Source organism: Cherax quadricarinatus, chromosome 18 (assembly GCF_038502225.1).
Source record: "Cherax quadricarinatus isolate ZL_2023a chromosome 18, ASM3850222v1, whole genome shotgun sequence".
Classification (NCBI taxonomy): Eukaryota; Metazoa; Arthropoda; class Malacostraca; order Decapoda; family Parastacidae; genus Cherax; species Cherax quadricarinatus.
In genome coordinates, this window is record NC_091309.1 from 7,053,658 (window position 1) to 7,072,886 (window position 19,229).

General features: G+C 41.5%; 1 protein-coding gene across 1 annotated transcript in view; it reads left to right on the forward strand.

Moving 5' to 3' along the window:
• The window catches only part of LOC128689542 (diuretic hormone receptor), a 305,584-nt gene that overhangs the window by 244,906 nt on the left and 41,449 nt on the right, over positions 1–19,229 (forward strand). The window contains exons 5-10 of the mRNA XM_070086132.1: positions 275–362; positions 8,133–8,213; positions 9,310–9,371; positions 11,970–12,131; positions 16,241–16,408; positions 17,481–17,647. Of these exons, the coding sequence (XP_069942233.1) occupies positions 275–362; positions 8,133–8,213; positions 9,310–9,371; positions 11,970–12,131; positions 16,241–16,408; positions 17,481–17,647 (728 nt within the window). The remainder of the gene's footprint in view (positions 1–274; positions 363–8,132; positions 8,214–9,309; positions 9,372–11,969; positions 12,132–16,240; positions 16,409–17,480; positions 17,648–19,229) is intronic.

The window sequence follows — 19,229 nt, forward strand, 5'->3', positions numbered from 1 at the left end:
GAGAGTGATGTAGTGGAAGCAGGATCCATACAGCTTTAAGAAGAGGTATGATAAAGGTCATGGAGCAGAGATAGAGTGGACCTAGTAGCGACCAGTGAAGAGGCGGGGCCAGGAGCTGTGACTCGACCACAAACAGGTAAGTACACACACACACACACACACACACACACACACACACACACACACACACACACACACACACACACACACACACACACACACACACACACACACACACACCTGCTTGCTTACCCACGGTATTTTTCTGTTTCAGACGATTGTTAATGAGATTTTCGGCTGCTCGTTCTTCGTGGCTCTCAACTACTTCACTCTCACCAACTTCATGTGGATGTTCGTGGAAGGTGAGTGGGATTGATGTTTACCTTCGTGGAAGGTGAGTGGGATTGATGTTTACCTTCGTGGAAGGTGAGTGGGATTGATGTTTACCTTCGTGGAAGGTGAGTGGGATTGATGTTTACCTTCGTGGAAGGTGAGTGGGATTGATGTTTACCTTCGTGGAAGGTGAGTGGGATTGATGTTTACCTTCGTGGAAGGTGAGTGGGATTGATGTTTACCTTCGTGGAAGGTGAGTGGGATTGATGTTTACCTTCGTGGAAGGTGAGTGGAATTTTTGTTTTCGTTCAATAAAGATTAGTGATATTTGTGTCTGTGTGTTATGTGAGTTGTATACTTGTTTATTTTTGTGTTAGGTGAGTTGTATATCTGTTTATGTTTGTGGAAAGTGAGTTGCACTTTTAAGTCTAGCGAATGTGATTGATACTTCTGTTTACATTCCGGGAAGGTAAATAGCATTGGTGCTGACGCTCGCTGCGGTGACTAAGGTTACTGACTGATATAGACTTCTACTCCTGCCTTGATGGTGTGTTTACACCTCTCTCTGCCCTCACTATCGCTGGCAAGTTCTCCATATTCAATTCCTGGGACTTGTCCAAGTCCTTTCTGATCCCCTGAACATATCGATAAGGGCGCTACTTGCTTCTTTACTGTGGTGGACTTCTGCACGGTTTTTGATGTAAGTCAGTCATCAACTCAAGTTGGGCGTTGATGTGTATGTGTGTGTGTGCATGTATATGTGTGTGGTGTGTGTGTGCGAGTGCCTGATGGGAATATCCACCTTTTATATTATGGAACACGTGTTCCCGTTTTTATTTCCCCATGATTTGTTCAATATATCATCTCTGGACACTGGGAGACAGCGAGAAATACAACTCTTACCGTAATAGCCTTTAACAACAACAACAACAAAAATTAAGTCTGGAGATGTTCGAGGTTTGCGGAAAGTGAGTCGGATTTGTGTTTACGTTCGTGAGAGGTGAATCGGATTGACGTTTGTGCTTTTGGAAAGTAAGTTCGGGGAAATTAGGGAAAGAATGAAAAAATGTTGTATTAATTCCTGATAAAACAATAGTTGGTAGGATTATTGGGAATTCGTTTCTAAACATCATAACAAACATTCTGACTCATGCAAGAGCAGCTTTCACTACAAGACTGAAAACATAAAACGACTCCAGATTCACTGAGTTGGCAGAGGAGGTAATCCATTACGAGGAACTGCTCGGGTGGTAACTAAATACGCATTAAAGTCTGTTCTATTGTTAGATCGGTCCATAAACTAACCCAAAGAGTACAGGCCATTCTGACTGTGAATTAGCCATTTGTGCAACACCTTGGTATCTTTACTGAGGAAATGTTTCGCCACACAGTGGCTTCATCAGTCCATTACAAAGCAGAGAGGGGTAAGGAGAGGAGGAGTTTGAGGTAATCAATCCCTCAGCCTCAGGCTGAGGGATTGAGGCATAAGTGACTCAATCTTCAACTCGTCGGTTTTCAAATCCATTCATTACCTCTTAAAAGTACTGATGAAATGTTCCTGTCACCTGTTAATATCCCATGAAGCACTTGTCGTTGTAAATGGAATGGAGCTGCTTCTAAATGCTTGAAAGGCAGTTATTCTACTACTGGTCTTTATTAGGATGCGGAAATTTTCATCTCTTTTAGCATAATCTGCGCTACAATTAGTTGTGTCAACATGTGTGCTGGAGTCCCCTAGCATACTTATCACCTGTCAGCATCTTGTCAGCAGATTCGTCAGCATGGCATGTACTGCATGATGCTTTCAATCACTACCTGTCCTAAAATGAAACACCCAACCCATGTAAGACAACGGTATATGGAATCCTCCAAGTTTCACAAATACAATGGAGAAGTCTCCAGAGGAAGATATAGTCTCCCAGGGAAGAGTTTCTGCATATGAAGGCTGGTCGAGAGTAGCAAAATAACTTATTTGAGTTAAATCTCACAACTTTCCAGAGCACAATGCGATACTGTGTATATTACATAGCAAGTACTGATTGGCAAACTGGCAATGGAAATAATCTTACTTTCGAGTCATTCCAAACCATTCCAGCATTCCAGGAAGATTCAGAATATACAATAATTTCCCACAGATTTCCAAAATACCATTTGTATTCCCATCACTTTTTTCTTTGACAATGGTCGCACGATGTCAAGATTTTTGACAATGACTATTTTTTTTTTAAATCCCCGAGACACTTCTACTGACAACACTGACAGGAATTTGGTTAACAGAAACAGTGAGTACTGTTGAAAACAACAGGAGAGGGGCGGAAACTGTTGTGGTCGTAAAAAAATTTTTTTCTCGTAATTTATTAAACACACTAAAAAAAAAAATGAACAATCATTTGAAGAATTTTTATTTCATTTATTTCGTTATAAGAACATGAGAAAGAAGGAACACTGCAGTAGGCCTACTGGCCCATGCGAGGCAGGTCCAATCCTCCCACCGGCTTAAGCCAATGCCTTGACTTACTCAGGTCAGTCACATTCACTTAAGGGAGGAGCACGGCATCTGACCTAGTAGCACAAGCTAGTCAGGTCCAACTCACACCCACCCACACCCACTCATGTATTTATCCAACCTATTTTTAAAACTACACAACGTCTTAGCTTCTATGACGGTACTCGGCAGTCTGTTCCACTTATCGATGGTCATATCAACGAAGACAAGAGTTAACGAGTGAAATACTAATGCCATTTTCTCAGTCTGACGGAGAAAGTTCGCCTCGTATTAGTCAGGAAGTTTTATATGTGGTGTAGGCAGGGAGTCCCAATACTAAATCTGCCGAATATAATTGTCATTACGAATTAGTTCAGAAAATGACTGATTTCCCTGCACTGGCAAGGTGAATTTGGTGTTCACGTGGGGGAAGGGTGAGTTGGATAGGTGTTTACGTTCGTAGAACGTGAGCTACATCGGCATTTACGTTCATGGAAAGTGGATTGGGCTGGTGTTTACGAAGGTAAGAGGTAAATCTCACCAAGTTAGCTTCCAAGACTGAAATCTCACCAAGTTAGCTTCCAAGACTGAAATCAGCTTAGTCTTGATAAGTAGAAAGAATCCGAAGATCATGAAATAAATGGAGACAAAATTAATATGTCGGAGAAGTGGCAGATGCAGTCTGATGTAAACAAAGGTAAAGTACTGAGCCTGGTAAAAGAGAATAACCATGGCATTTATAAATTGAATAGTGAAGATCTCAGTAACTCTGAATGCAAACCAAAAATCTGGCAGCTCTGGTTAGTAATAATGTACAGCCAAGTTCACAATGCATAAGTGTTCGCAATAAAGCTAATAGCTTTTTCATACTCCGCGTATGAGGTCAGTACAAGAGGAGACTGAACTAGCCTGATATCATGCCTGAAGTTCACTGGTGTATCCGGGGCTAGGAAGAAACGTGGCTTGTAACCAGGCACCCAGCTTCTTGTGGTATCTGTGGCTGAGTGATCCAGCGCGTCACTTGGGGAACCTTGCCAGACTCCCATGACGTGGTTTCGAATCCTGCTGACCGCGATCTTCTGATATATATATATATATATATATATATATATATATATATATATATATATATATATATATATATATATATATATATATATATATATATATATATATATATATATATATATATATATCAGAAGAGGCTGCATCTCATCTTTATACAACTATGTTTCACTTTTAACGAGAACATGAGAGCAGTTAAATTTTATGCAAATCAAATCATATTTACTGGTGACTCAGATCAGTGGAAAATCATTGAACTGTGATCGGTCTCATTAATCAACAATGCACGTATGAGTATAATTTTTTTCATTATAATCTGATTTTTTTCCAAAGACTTTAACTAGCAATGTTGCAATTCAACATATCATTACTGTGCATCACAATTAGTCTTGTCATCTAAAAAAACATATATATATATATAAGTCATATATGTTTTTAGCAACTTAAGTTAGTAATTCAGCCGACATTCGGAGTGTTCCAAGGGTCAGCTGCATCTCGAACTTAGAATCACTGATAATGACAGTAATAACTGTTGGTAAAAATTGTTAGCAATAATGGTAGAATTACCGACAGAATGTTAGGTAAGAGGGCACAGGTGTAACTAATGAGACATTTTAGTGTGGCAATGTGGCTTTATCAATACAAATTCAAGGACATAATGGAAAGACAGTAGAACTATATATAAATGATGAGGTAATCGGTCCCTCAGTCTTGGAGTTGGTGATGAATACCGTAGTCTTGAGGAGTCTGAAGCACAGGGATGAAGACTGGTGTTTATATACTGACGTCAGATGAGAGACGTGTAGCAGACGAAGACATTGTTATTGAAAGACGGGATTCCCCAGTGGAAGTAGGTCATACCCAATGGATGACTGATAGTAGGTCATACCCAATGGATGGACTAAGAGTAAGCCAGAAGGTTGTGGAGATGTTCTCTGAACCAAGAGCTTTGTCAAGCTCCTGGAAAACGCAACCTTACCATAATTAAATGTCACATGAGTCGCATCTGTGGCCTTTTACCTAACACGTGAGAATTGTTGCTGCTCCTCATTGTTCGTTCGTTATTAATCTCTTTGATCAGAGCAACACTGCTTTCTCCTCCGTCGCTGACCTGCTTCGGGGCCTTAGCAAATTTCACCGCACTCTCTTCCCACCAGTTACATATTCACTCTCTTCCCACCAGTTACATATTCACTCTCTTCCCACCAGTTACATATTCACTTTCTTCCCACCAGTTACATATTCACTTTCTTCCCACCAGTTACATATTCACTCTCTTCCCACCAGTTACATATTCACTTTCTTCCCACCAGTTACATATTCACTCTCTTCCCACCAGTTACATATTCACTCTCTTCCCACCAGTTACATATTCACTTTCTTCCCACCAGTTACATATTCACTCTCTTCCCACCAGTTACATATTCACTCTCTTCCCACCAGTTACATATTCACTTTCTTCCCACTAGTTACGTAGTCACTTCCTTCGACCAATTATGTAGTTACCTTCTGACCCCAGCTGAGGATTCAAGATGAATAAGACACATGTTTAACATCTGGGTATCTATATCTGTAGACGCTTCGCCATCCAGTGGCTTTATCTTTTTGCCAACATGTAGCTTCCTCAGTCCGGTACAGAGATGAATGGTGGAAGATGAGGAGTTTGAAGTAATCAGTCCCTTAGCCTTGAGTCGATGTGTTCAGTCCATCAGTCTTCACCTTGTCGGTTTTCTAAACCACTGACATCATATCTTTTCCACTGATGGGATCCCAAGGTTCGTTAAACGCGAAGCCAAACACATCCTCTTTAAAATACCACAAGAATCAGGAACATTTCTGCATGGCATTGTCAATAATAATCTTTTTGACGCTGGAAAGCCTTTGCAGCTTCCCTTAAATCTTAATATCACCTCTGAGGCGAAAGCATCATCGGTGGAAATGCATTCCTGGTTATATATAACCTTCAACGATGTTGTAACAAAGCACTTCCCGAAGTCCTTCTTCCTCCCCTTTTTTTTTTTTTTTCTCTTCGTAAATGTTATAGTGATATCAACAAGGTGACGATGAAGACACTTGTCTACAGTTCAGAGCATATTAAAGGAATCGTATCGCTACGAGTAATCATGAAGACACGAAGACCTTCTCGATTCTCGTTGTTTTACCAAACATTAATATCTTCAAGAGCTTGAAAACGAGTTCGTGCAGGAGGAACACCGCCCAATAACATTATGGGACATTAATCGCTTCTAAATACTCTTCCTTCGGTCGCATTACTTCGATCTCCTGCTTAATTAATGGTCTCTGGGGCCATGACTCTGACTTCGGCATCCAGTGTTGTCTGAAATTCGTTCTTGTCCAATAATTCCTGCTCCCTCTTCAAGAGCGTAGAAATTTGGGTATCTAACCTTGAAGATACTTCGAGTGTGAGCTTTTGAGGAGTTCCTGAAGGAAAAGTTTGTGTGAATGATGGGGTACCTTAATGCTAAAGGGCTCTTGACCCTAAGATTTGGAGCTACCCTTCCCCTTCCTCCCATTCCCTACGTTCTCCATGACAACAACAAACAACAACAATAATAATAATAATAATAATAATAATGACAAACGGACGAGGGAAGTTTTTTGTCATTTTTTTTTATATTTGTTGAAGTAGTCTGGAAAAAATATAAAGTATCTCTTTGATGCCTTTGCCTTTGATATTTGCAGTGACTCAACAACTGCAGCTCCGCTATCATTATGCAACTTTGGCACTGCAAGATGTTGCACCCCAGAGCCAGACACCAGACTTGGTTGATGGTGATCAACTCTCCCATTGCTAGTTAGATCAGGTATCAACTTGCCATTCCAGTGGATTACGACAGGGTCATGGAATTGCATGATGAAGACTTCTTTGAGTTGACTTGCAACATTAGAGTGGTAGTGCATGCTTGCGTTGCATATTGAGCAACTGTTGTTATTCAACGCGGTCATATTTTTCGCCTAAACTTGCAGTGACTACAGCTGCAACATAAACAGCTTTCATCACGCCCATCTTGTGCTCAACATTAACATTTTATTGATGATAATATAAAGCCACAGACTTGACAACTCTGGCGATACTGCAGCGACCTCTACCTAGTAGTTAATAAACTAAACGACTTTCCTGACTGAGCCAAACCAGTCCATGAAACGTCCATGAAAGTCCATGAAACGTCTCCCATCTTTTAAGCGATTTTACAAAGCTGGAATCTGCATATATTTAAAAGGGTTGAAATGTGGGAAAATAGGATCATTTCTGGTTCATCATATAATGTCAAGCATAAGACCCAACTTAAATTATATATATATATATATTTTTGGGAGTGGGCTTGTCGGCAGATGGATTTATGCGAGATGAGGCGAGTCAAAGAACTGATGAAGGGGGGAAAAATGTGGTTGGTGCATTGAGGCATCTGTGGAGACGAAAAAAAACTTTTTCCATGGAGTTAAAGAAAAAAGAAAAGTGCCGGAGTATAGTGGTATCGACACTGTTGTGTAGGTGTGAAGCCTGGGTTGTGAATGTTGCAGCAAGTAGGAGGCTGGAGGCAGTGGAGATGTCGTTTGTGAGGGCAATGTGTGGTGTGAATATTATGCAGAGAATTCTCGGTTTGAAGATTAGAAGAAAGTGCAGAGACTAAACCTATTATTCAGAGAGCTGAGGAGAAGTTGTTGAGGTGGTTTGAGCATTTGGAGTGGATGGAGCAAAATATGATGATTAGGAAGGTGTATACTATAAATCTGGGGTGGAAAGCTAGGAAGGAGCGGGTAAAAGTTTTAAGTGCTAGGGGCTTGGACATCCAACATGCCTGGGTGAGCGTATTAAATAGGAATGAGTGGAAACAAGTCGTTTGTATGATTTGACGTGCAACTGGAGTGTGAGCAACTTAACATTCATGAAGGGATTCAGGGAAACCGATTAGCCGGACTTGAGTCCTGGAGGTGGGAAGCACAGTGCCTGCACTCTGGAGGAGGGTTGGGAATGTTGCGGTTTCGAGGGCTATGTACTTCTAACAAGACAATGACTGAGTCACAGTGACAGTGTTTTCTTCTTTGTCGGGTCACCTTACCTCGTTAGGAGACAGCCAGTGTTATATATATATATATATATATATATATATATATATATATATATATATATATATATATATATATATATATATATATATATATATATATATATATATATATATATATATATTCATTATGTGTGTATTTATATGTATCTTTTTTTCAGGTTTCTACCTTTATATGCTGGTGGTGAAAACGTTCTCAGTGGAAAATATTAAACTGAGAGTGTACACGTTAATAGGCTGGGGTAAGTATTCTCTCTGTCTGTCTGTCTCTCTCTCTCTCTCTCTAACTCTTTCGACAATAGAACACACACACACACACACACACACACACACACACACACACACACACATTTCATATCACTGACAACAAACTTCACATTTATTCCCGTCGTCTCTGGCTTCTCCAGTACGCAGACAACACACGCAAAACTCCCGGTTCAGGAGGCTAAATACACGCCCTTGAACCACTACAGACGCAGGGGTCGGGAGGGAGAAGGTAAACACAGCCACGGCTGCGTTAGTCGCCAGTTATGGCTGAGTTATAGAACCGTTATTAGTCATTACAGTATTATACTACAGCAATGAGTTATTATTAAATTGTATACTATCATAATTAGTCACTACTGAGATATACCGTGATTATTAGTAGTTATTTAATTATATATTATCATAATTAGTTACTACTGAGATATACCGTGATTATCACTACTAATTATTGAATTATACCACAGTTATTAGCCACTAAATTATACACTATCACAATTAGCTACAACTGAGATATACCATCATTTATTAGTTACTATTGAATTGCACCATTGCTCTATCAATTATTCAATTATACCATAGTTATTTGCTATTACCATTGTTATATATTTTTTTTCCACTGAATTATACGAGTGTAATGTTAGTTATTACTGAATAACTCAATCGTTACATTAAACAATAATGAATTATAGCAATTATTACTGAATTATACTATTTTACAAATTGATTATAGCAATTATTATTGAATTATATTATTGTTAAAGCAGTTATTATTGAATTATATTATTGTTATAGCAGTTATTGTTTAATTATATTATTGTTATAGCAGTTATTATTGAATTATATTATTGTTAAAGTAGTTATTATTGAATTATATTATTGTTATAGCAGTTATTATTGATTTATACCATTAATTATTATTATTTTTATTATCATTATTATTATAATCATAAGTAAGCGCTAAACCCAGAAGGGTCATACGACATTCCAAGTTATAATTCTCTCCCCCCCCCACACGTCGTCTCGTAACTTGACGAGGTAATTAAAAGTCGACTCTCTCCCCCCATCCCCCAGGAGCTCCGGTTCCCATAATATTCTTCTGGGCGCTGCTCAAATCCCACCTCACCATCACTCACGTGAGTAGCCGATGAGTCTTTAGTGAGCATAGTGTTCATGAGTCTTTAGTGAGCATAGTGTTCCCGAGAGCACAGTGCGGTTGTTAGAAGTTCCTGGGAGCATAGTGTGGTTGTTAAGAGGTTTCTGAGAGCATAGTGTGACTGTTAGAAGTTCCTGGGAGCATAGTGTGGTTGTTAAGAGGTTTCTGAGAGCACAGTGTGACTGTTAGAAGTTCCTGGGAGCATAGTGTGGTTGTTAAGAGGTTCTTCAGAGCATAGTGTGACTGTTAGAAGTTCCTGGGAGCATAGTGTGGTTGTTAAGAGGTTCTTCAGAGCACAGTGTGATTGTTAGAAGTTCCTGGGAGCATAGTGTGGTTATTAAGAGGTTCCTCAGAGCATAGTGTGACTGTTAGAAGTTCCTGGGAGCATAGTGTGGTTGTTAAGAGGTTCTTCAGAGCATAGTGTGACTGTTAGAAGTTCCTGGGAGCATAGTGTGGTTGTTAAGAGGTTCCTCAGAGCATAGTGTGACTGTTAGAAGTTCCTGGGAGCATAGTGTGGTTGCTAAGAGGTTCCTCAGAGCATAGTGTGACTGTTAGAAGTTCCTGGGAGCATAGTGTGGTTGTTAAGAGGTTCCTCAGAGCATAGTGTGACTGTTAGAAGTTCCTGGGAGCATAGTGTGGTTGTTAAGAGGTTCCTCAGAGCATAGTGTGACTGTTAGAAGTTCCTGGGAGCATAGTGTGGTTGTTAAGAGGTTCTTCAGAGCATAGTGTGACTGTTAGAAGTTCCTGGGAGCATAGTGTGGTTGTTAAGAGGTTCCTCAGAGCATAGTGTGACTGTTAGAAGTTCCTGGGAGCATAGTGTGGTTGCTAAGAGGTTCCTCAGAGCATAGTGTGACTGTTAGAAGTTCCTGGGAGCATAGTGTGGTTGTTAAGAGGTTCCTCAGAGCATAGTGTGACTGTTAGAAGTTCCTGGGAGCATAGTGTGGTTGTTAAGAGGTTCTTCAGAGCATAGTGTGACTGTTAGAAGTTCCTGGGAGCATAGTGTGGTTGTTAAGAGGTTCCTCAGAGCATAGTGTGACTGTTAGAAGTTCCGGGGAGCATAGTATGGCTATTAGAGGTTCCTGGGAGCATAGTGTGGTTGTTAAGAGGTTCCTGAGAGCATAGTGTGACTGTTAGAAGTTCCTGGGAGCATAGTGTGGTTATTAAGAGGTTCCTCAGAGCATAGTGTGACTGTTAGAAGTTCCTGGGAGCATAGTGTGGTTGTTAAGAGGTTCTTCAGAGCATAGTGTGACTGTTAGAAGTTCCTGGGAGCATAGTGTGGTTGTTAAGAGGTTCCTCAGAGCATAGTGTGACTGTTAGAAGTTCCTGGGAGCATAGTATGGCTATTAGAGGTTCCTGGGAGCATAGTGTGGTTGTTAAGAGGTTCCTGAGAGCATAGTGTGACTGTTAGAAGTTCCTGGGAGCATAATGTGGCTATTAGATGTTCCTGGGAGCATAGTGTGGTTGTTAAGAGGTTCCTGAGAGCATAGTGTGACTGTTAGAAGTTCCTGGGAGCATAATGTGGCTATTAGATGTTCCTGGGAGCATAGTGTGGTTGTTAAGAGGTTCCTGAGAGCATAGTGTGACTGTTAGAAGTTTCTGCGAGCATAGTGTGACTGTTAGAAGTTCCTGAGAGCATAGTGTGGTTGTTAAGAGGCTCCTGAGAGCATAGTGTGACTGTTAGATGTTCCTGGGAGCATAGTGTGGTTGTTAAGAGGTTCCTGAGAGCATAGTGTGACTGTTAGATGTTCCTGGGAGCATAGTGTGGCTGTTAGAAGTTCCTGGGAGCATAGTGTGACTGTTAGATGTTCCTGGGAGCATAGTGTGGCTATTAGAAGTTTCTGGGAGCATAGTGTGACTGCTAGATGTTCCTGAGAGCATAGTGTGGTTGTTAAGAGGTTCCTGGGAGCATAGTGGTGGCTATTAGAAGTTCCTGGGAGCATAATGTGGCTATTAGATGTTCCTGGGAGCATAGTGTGGTTGTTAAGATGTTCCTGGGAGCATAGTGTGGTTGTTAAGAGGTTCCTGGGAGCACAGTGTGACTGTTAGATGTTCCTGGGAGCATAGTGTGACTATTAGAAGTTTCTGGGAGCATAGTGTGGCTGTTAAGAGGCTCCTGGGAGCATAGTGTGTCTGTTAAAAGTTCTTGGGAGCATACAACAACTCATATGCTCTGTGAGCATTTAAATATTATGAGATTTATATCAAAGAATCTTAGCTCATAAATCATTTTATCCTATAAATTCCACCCCTACTCTCTCTCTCTCTCTCTCTCTCTCTCTCTCTCTCTCTCTCTCTCTCTCTCTCTCAATTCATCTTCATTTTTCTCTCTCTCAAGTTTATCATCTCTGTTTCCTTCCTTATGATTATTTCTTCGTCTCCGTTTTCTTTATCCCTCCCCTGTTTCTCTAGTTATTCCTCCTCCCCTCTCTATCTTTTTTACCCTTTCCCCTATCTTTCTTACCCCTTCCCCTCTCTATCCTCCTCCTCCCTCCCCTCCCCCTCTTCTTAACCCCTCCCCTTTTATCCCCCTACTCCCCACTTCCGTTCCTTCCTTACTTCTCCCCTCTCTTGCCCTCAGTCAAAGACAGAACTGGACGAGGCGGGAATGGAGGGCCATGAGCTGGAGGGCATCGTCAGGAACTGTCCTCTCATGCCGGACAGTACTCTAGACTGGATTCAGAAAGTACCAGTACTCTTCGTCCTCTCTACCAACGTCATCTTCCTAACGCACATCATGTGGGTGAGTACTACTCTTACGTAGGTTGACAGCTGATAGGCTGACAGCTACAATGAGAAATAGGTTGATAGGCTGAAAGGGTAGTCTGACAGGCAGACTAACAGCTACAATGACGAATAGGTTGGAAGGGTAATCTGACAGCTACAATAAGAACAGTAGGTTGAAAGGGTAATTTGACAGCTACAATTACAAATAGGCTGACAGGCAGGCTGAAAGGGTAGTTTAACGGTATGTTGACAGCTACAATGACAAACAGGTTTCACAGGTAGGCTGGAAGGGTAGTTTGACAAGCAGGCTGACAGGTAGGCTGGAAGGGTAGTCTGACAGGCAGGCTGACAGCTGCGACGACAGATAGGCTGACAGGTAGGTATTGCTCCAGGTTCTTGAATGAAGAGCTCTTCACGAACATCAGTCAGATTCAGTTCTCCACGAACATCAGTCAGATTCAGTTCTCCACGAACATCAGTCAGATTCAGTTCTCCACGAACATCAGTCAGATTCAGTTCTCCACGAACATCAGTCAGATTTCTCCACGAACATCAGTCAGATTCAGTTCTCCACGAACATCAGTCAGATTCAGTTCTCCACGAACATCAGTCAGATTCAGTTCTCCACGAACATCAGTCAGATTCAGTTCTCCACGAACATCAGTCAGATTCAGTTCTCCACGAACATCAGTCAGATTCAGTTCTCCACGAACATCAGTCAGATTCAACTCTCCACGAACATCAGTCAGATTCAGATTCAGTTCTCCACGAACATCAGTCAGATTCAGTTCTCCACGAACATCAGTCAGATTCAGTTCTCCACTAACATCAGTCAGATTCAGTTCTCCACGAACATCAGTCAGATTCAGTTCTCCACGAACATCAGTCAGATTCAGTTCTCCACGAACATCAGTCAGATTCAGTTCTCCACGAACATCAGTCAGATTCAGTTCTCCACGAACATCAGTCAGATTCAGTTCTCCACGAACATCAGTCAGATTCAACTCTCCACGAACATCAGTCAGATTCAGTTCTCCACGAACATCAGTCAGATTCAGTTCTCCACGAACATCAGTCAGATTCAGTTCTCCACGAACATCAGTCAGATTCAACTCTCCACGAACATCAGTCAGATTCAGTTCTCCACGAACATCAGTCAGATTCAGTTCTCCACGAACATCAGTCAGATTCAGTTCTCCACGAACATCAGTCAGATTCAACTCTCCACGAACATCAGTCAGATTCAGTTCTCCACGAACATCAGTCAGATTCAACTCTCCACGAACATCAGTCAGATTCAGTTCTCCACGAACATCAGTCAGATTCAGTTCTCCACGAACATCAGTCAGATTCAGTTCTCCACGAACATCAGTCAGATTCAACTCTCCACGAACATCAGTCAGATTCAGTTCTCCACGAACATCAGTCAGATTCAGTTCTCCACGAACATCAGTCAGATTCAGTTCTCCACGAACATCAGTCAGATTCAACTCTCCACGAACATCAGTCAGATTCAGTTCTCCACGAACATCAGTCAGATTCAGTTCTCCACGAACATCAGTCAGATTCAACTCTCCACGAACATCAGTCAGATTCAGTTCTCCACGAACATCAGTCAGATTCAACTCTCCGCGAACATCAGTCAGATTCAGTTCTCCACGAACATCAGTCAGATTCAGTTCTCCACGAACATCAGTCAGATTCAGTTCTCCACGAACATCAGTCAGATTCAACTCTCCACGAACATCAGTCAGATTCAGTTCTCCACGAACATCAGTCAGATTCAACTCTCCACGAACATCAGTCAGATTCAGTTCTCCACGAACATCAGTCAGATTCAGTCTCCACGAACATCAGTCAGATTCAGTTCTCCACGAACATCAGTCAGATTCAACTCTCCACGAACATCAGTCAGATTCAGTTCTCCACGAACATCAGTCAGATTCAGTTCTCCACGAACATCAGTCAGATTCAGTTCTCCACGAACATCAGTCAGATTCAACTCTCCACGAACATCAGTCAGATTCAGTTCTCGGACACGAACAGTTCTCAGAACATCAGTTAGATTCAGTTCTCCACGAACATCAGTCAGATTCAGTTCTCCACGAACATCAGTCAGATTCAACTCTCCACGAACATCAGTCAGATTCAGTTCTCCACGGACATCAGTCAGATTCAGTTCTCCACGAACATCAGTTAGATTCAGTTCTCCACGAAGTCATCAGTCAGAACATCAGTCAGATTTCTCCACGAAGTCATTCAGTTCTCCAGATTCAACTCTCCACGAACATCAGTCAGATTCAGTTCTCCACGAACATCAGTCAGATTCAACTCTCCACGAACATCAGTCAGATTCAGTTCTCCACGATCACATCAGTCAGATCAGTCAGATTTCTCCACGAACATCAGTCAGATTCAGTTCTCCACGAACATCAGTCAGATTCAACTCTCCACGAACATCAGTCAGATTCAGTTCTCCACGAACATCAGTCAGATTCAGTTCTCCACGAACATCAGTCAGATTCAGTTCTCCACGAACATCAGTCAGATTCAACTCTCCACGAAGTCATCAGTTCTCAGATCAGTCAGATTCACTCTCCACGAACATCAGTCAGATTCAGTTCTCCACGAACATCAGTCAGATTCAACTCTCCACGAACATCAGTCAGATTCAGTTCTCCACGAACATCAGTCAGATTCAACTCTCCGCGAACATCAGTCAGATTCAGTTCTCCACGAACATCAGTCAGATTCAGTTCTCCACGAACATCAGTCAGATTCAGTTCTCCACGAACATCAGTCAGATTCAACTCTCCAGATTCGAACATCAGTCAGATTCAGTTCTCCACGAAACATCAGTCCAGATCAGTCAGATTCAGTTCTCCACGAACATCAGTCAGATTCAGTTCATCAGTCAGACGTTCTCCACTAACATCAGTCAGATTCAGTTCTCCACGAACATCAGTCAGATTCAGTTCTCCACGAACATCAGTCAGATTCAGTTCTCCACGAACATCAGTCAGATTCAGTTCTCCACGAACATCAGTCAGAGTCAGTTCTCCACGAACATCAGTCAGAGTCAGTTCTCCACGAACATCAGTCAGATTCAGTTCTCCACGAACATCAGTCAGATTCAGTTCTCCACGAACATCACTCAGATTCCTCCCTCCTCTCCCCTCTCTCCTTCTGAAGGAAAGAAGGAGTAAAGAAATGAAGGAAAATGTGAAAAAAGGAACGAATGAATCCACGAATGGATAAAAGCAATACGAAAGAAATATACTAAGATTCAATTCACGACATATAGAATGAATGCACGAATGAACGACAGAGTGAATTAACACGAATATTTCAACTGGTAAACAAATGAACGAACTAACAAATAATAGCCTCTGTATTGCCTCCTCTTTACTGAATTTCAAATTCTTCTCTTATTCTTCGGGATACGAAGATATATACACGGAGGTATATTCCTCTCGCTGTATATACACTGAGAGGCTGTTTTAATCTTTTTTAAATGGTGAACGTGTTCTTGACGAGGTAAAAGGGCTACGTACTAGTGTAGTTAGGTTAGCTTAGGTTAGGTTAGGTTAGCTTAGGTTAGGTTAGGTTAGCTTAGGTTAGGTTAGGTTAGGTTAGGTTAGGTTAGGTTAGGTTAGGTTAGGTTAGGTTAGGTTAGGTTAGGTTAGGTTAGGTTAGGTTAGGTTAGGTTAGGTTAGGTTAGGTTAGGTTAGGTTAGGTTAGGTTGGGTTAAGCTAGATTAGATTAGCTTAGCTTAGGTTAGGTTAGGTTAAGTTAATGTAGGTCAGGTAAGACTAGTCAGGAAACAGGACAAGGGTTGCCTGACGCGGGGGTCTTACTCATATGATGACCCACAGTTGGACCTTTTGGTCATTTGACCGAGGCCTTTCCCTGGGTAACCGGTCCACCCCTTTAAAAGTTATGATTATAATTATAACCATTAGATATAACATAGTGTAGTCGATAGGTTTAAAACCCCCAATAAACATTCTTCAGCATAGATATTTACGCCATTTTTTAACTCCTCGTTCTCTCTCTCTCTCTCTCTCTCTCCTTGTTTTCCCCCTCATCCCGTATTCTTCACTATGGACGGGTTGCGGCGGTCAGGTGCTCATTACGAAACTACGGTCAGCGAACACCGTGGAAACTCAACGATACCGCAAGGCTACCAAAGCCCTCCTCGTGCTCATTCCTCTACTGGGACTCACCTACATGCTACTCATAGCCCTCCCCCAGGAGCTGGAGCACGTCAGGGCTATACTACTCTCCACCCAGGTAAAATACTTTCTACGCTCTTCTGTTTTTAAATGAATAAAAAGTCACAACACCGTGACTGGAACAATACACAAATAACCCACACATAAAAGCCTGGAGACTAAATTTCAGTACCATACTTTTGGGCTGTTTGTGTAATGTTTACATGTACAGAGTGGTGATTGCTTATAATTTTTTGAGGGGCCTGAGCATCTAGCTAAAGTGTTAGATAAGAGTAGAGACGAGGGTGTGTTAGATGTGTGTTTGTGTGTGTGTGTGTTAGTTACCATTTTGTCCTAGGCACATGTCGATTAGACACTAGGCCTGTTGTATTTGAGTGTGTGTGTGTGTGTGTGTGTGTGTGTGTGTGTGTTTGTGTTTTACCATTTCTCAAAACTAGTTGTCGATAGACATCTGACCTTTCGTGTGTGTGTGTGAGTGTGTGTGTGTGTGTTGTATGTGTGTTAGTTACCATTTTGTCCTAGGCACATGTCGATTAGACACTAGGCCTGTTGTATTTGAGTGTGTGTGTGTGTGTGTGTGTGTGTGTGTGTGTGTGTGTGTGTGTGTGTGTGTGTGTGTGTGTGTGTGTGTGTGTAAACACTTACATCTATGAAGGGATTCAGAAAAAAAATTTTGTCTCCACTCTTGAAGGATGGATGGAGATGTATTGGTACTGGAGGTGGGAAGTATAGTGCCTGCACTCTGAAGTACGGATAGAGACGTTGTGGTTCTGGAAGTGGGAAATCCAATGTCTCCACTCTGACAGGATGGATGGAGATGTTGCATTTCGGAAGGTCAATTGATTGTCATGTCAGTGATCGTCTGGAAAGACAGCCAGAAAAGGAATGATGTTCATTTTTTTTTTTTTGGAGGGGGTCACCTTGTTTTATTGGGGAAACCAATGTGATAAAAAAAAGATATATTTTTGTTACTAATATATTTGTTTATATTCTCTCTTTTGTGCTGCTCCTGCTGTTGTTGATGATGATGCTGCCCTCCTGCTGAATATGTTCCTGCTACTACTGCTGCTGTTGCTGACATTAATGTCCTGCTGTTGTCGCTGCTGTTAAACCCCTTATGGCCGCTGCAGGGGTTCTGGGTGGCGCTGTTCTACTGTTTCCTCAACAGCGAAGTTCAGAACAGCATCCGACATCACATCGAACGCTGGAAGACGGCGCGAGGACTATCGGACACTCGAAGTTCCTCTGTGAGAAGGGGTCGAGACGGCTCTCCCAGACCCAGGACCGACTGCTCAAGGTGAGTCTGTCTCTCTTTCTGTATGAGTGTGTGTGTGTGTGTGTGTGTGTGTGTGTGTGTGTGTGTGTGTGTACACCTAAGATTCGGTTATGTACATGAACACTAAAGTGTATAAGTAGGAGTATACACATTCAGACAAATATACGTAATAATAGTGACAATCCTGAGTCTGGTACAATATCGTGCTTGGAACAATATCGTGCCTGGAACAATTGCGTGACTGGAACAATAGCGTGTCTGGAACAATATCATGCCTGATACATTACCATGCCTGGAACTATATCGTGCCTGGAACAATAGCGTGACTGGAATAACAGCGTGCCTGGAACAATATCATGCCTGAAACATTACCATGCCTGGAACTATATCGTGCCTGGAACAATAGCGTGCCTGGAACAGTTTCATCCCCTGAACAGTCTCGTGCCTGGAATTATTCACAGAAAACCCGGTTGGTAGCGAACTCAGCACACACAATGAGTGTCCGTAGTTCGATCCCCGGTACGGGTGGAAACACTGGGGCGTTTCCTTGTAAGACACACCTGCTGTCCCTCTTCACCTAACAGTAAATAGGCGCCTAGGTGTTAGGCGACTGGTGTGGGTCACATCCTGGGGACAAAATTTACCTAATTTGCCAGAAATGCTCTTCATAACAAGGGGCTTTCTATATACTGTGACACTGATGTCAGCTATGATCTGTATAAATTGTATCGTATACTTGTAGAAATAAAGATTATTATTATTATTATTATTATTATTATTATTATTATTATTATTATTATTATTATTATTATCTCTTATTCTATTTATATTATTGCTACAGCTACTACTACTACTTGTGTCACTAACACTACTCCCGTTACTTACTACTACCACCATCAGCATTATCTCTACCACACTACTTCTCTGTATCCTTTCTTCCTCGCGTTGTCCTGTCCCTGTCCTCCTCTCATATATATATATATATATATATATATATATATATATATATATATATATATATATATATATATATATATATATATATATATATATATATATATATATATATATATATATATATATATATATATATATATATATATATATATATATATATATATATATACTGGCTCCCTCACCTTCGTGTGTTAGTGTGACTTGTAAATGGTCCAAGTCGGACTGAAAAGTTGTCGTAAGCTTGTCTTTCCTATGTGAGGGTTATTTGTGTACTATTCGTTATCTCTTATTTTTTGGGACTTCTACACACTGTTCTGCACTGGCAAGTCTAATTATACGTGAGGGCGGAGGCAGGGAAGAGGGCGGAAGTGGGGGAGAGGTGTAGAGGGAGATGTAGCAGGTGAGGATGAAGAGATGAGGTAACCAATTATAGTCTAAGAGAAGATGAGGTGTAGCCTCTGAACCCACAGACCTCACAGCAGCATCGCTGAGTACGTAATTTGTACAATTAGTTGTAATTCCTGGGGGTTGAGTCTTAGCTCCTGGTCCCGGCTTTCACCTGGAGGTGTGTGTGTGCGTGTGTTAAGGGTGGAATAGTTGAGGGAACTGTACCACTCCTAATACCGTGACTGGAACGATTCTAGTC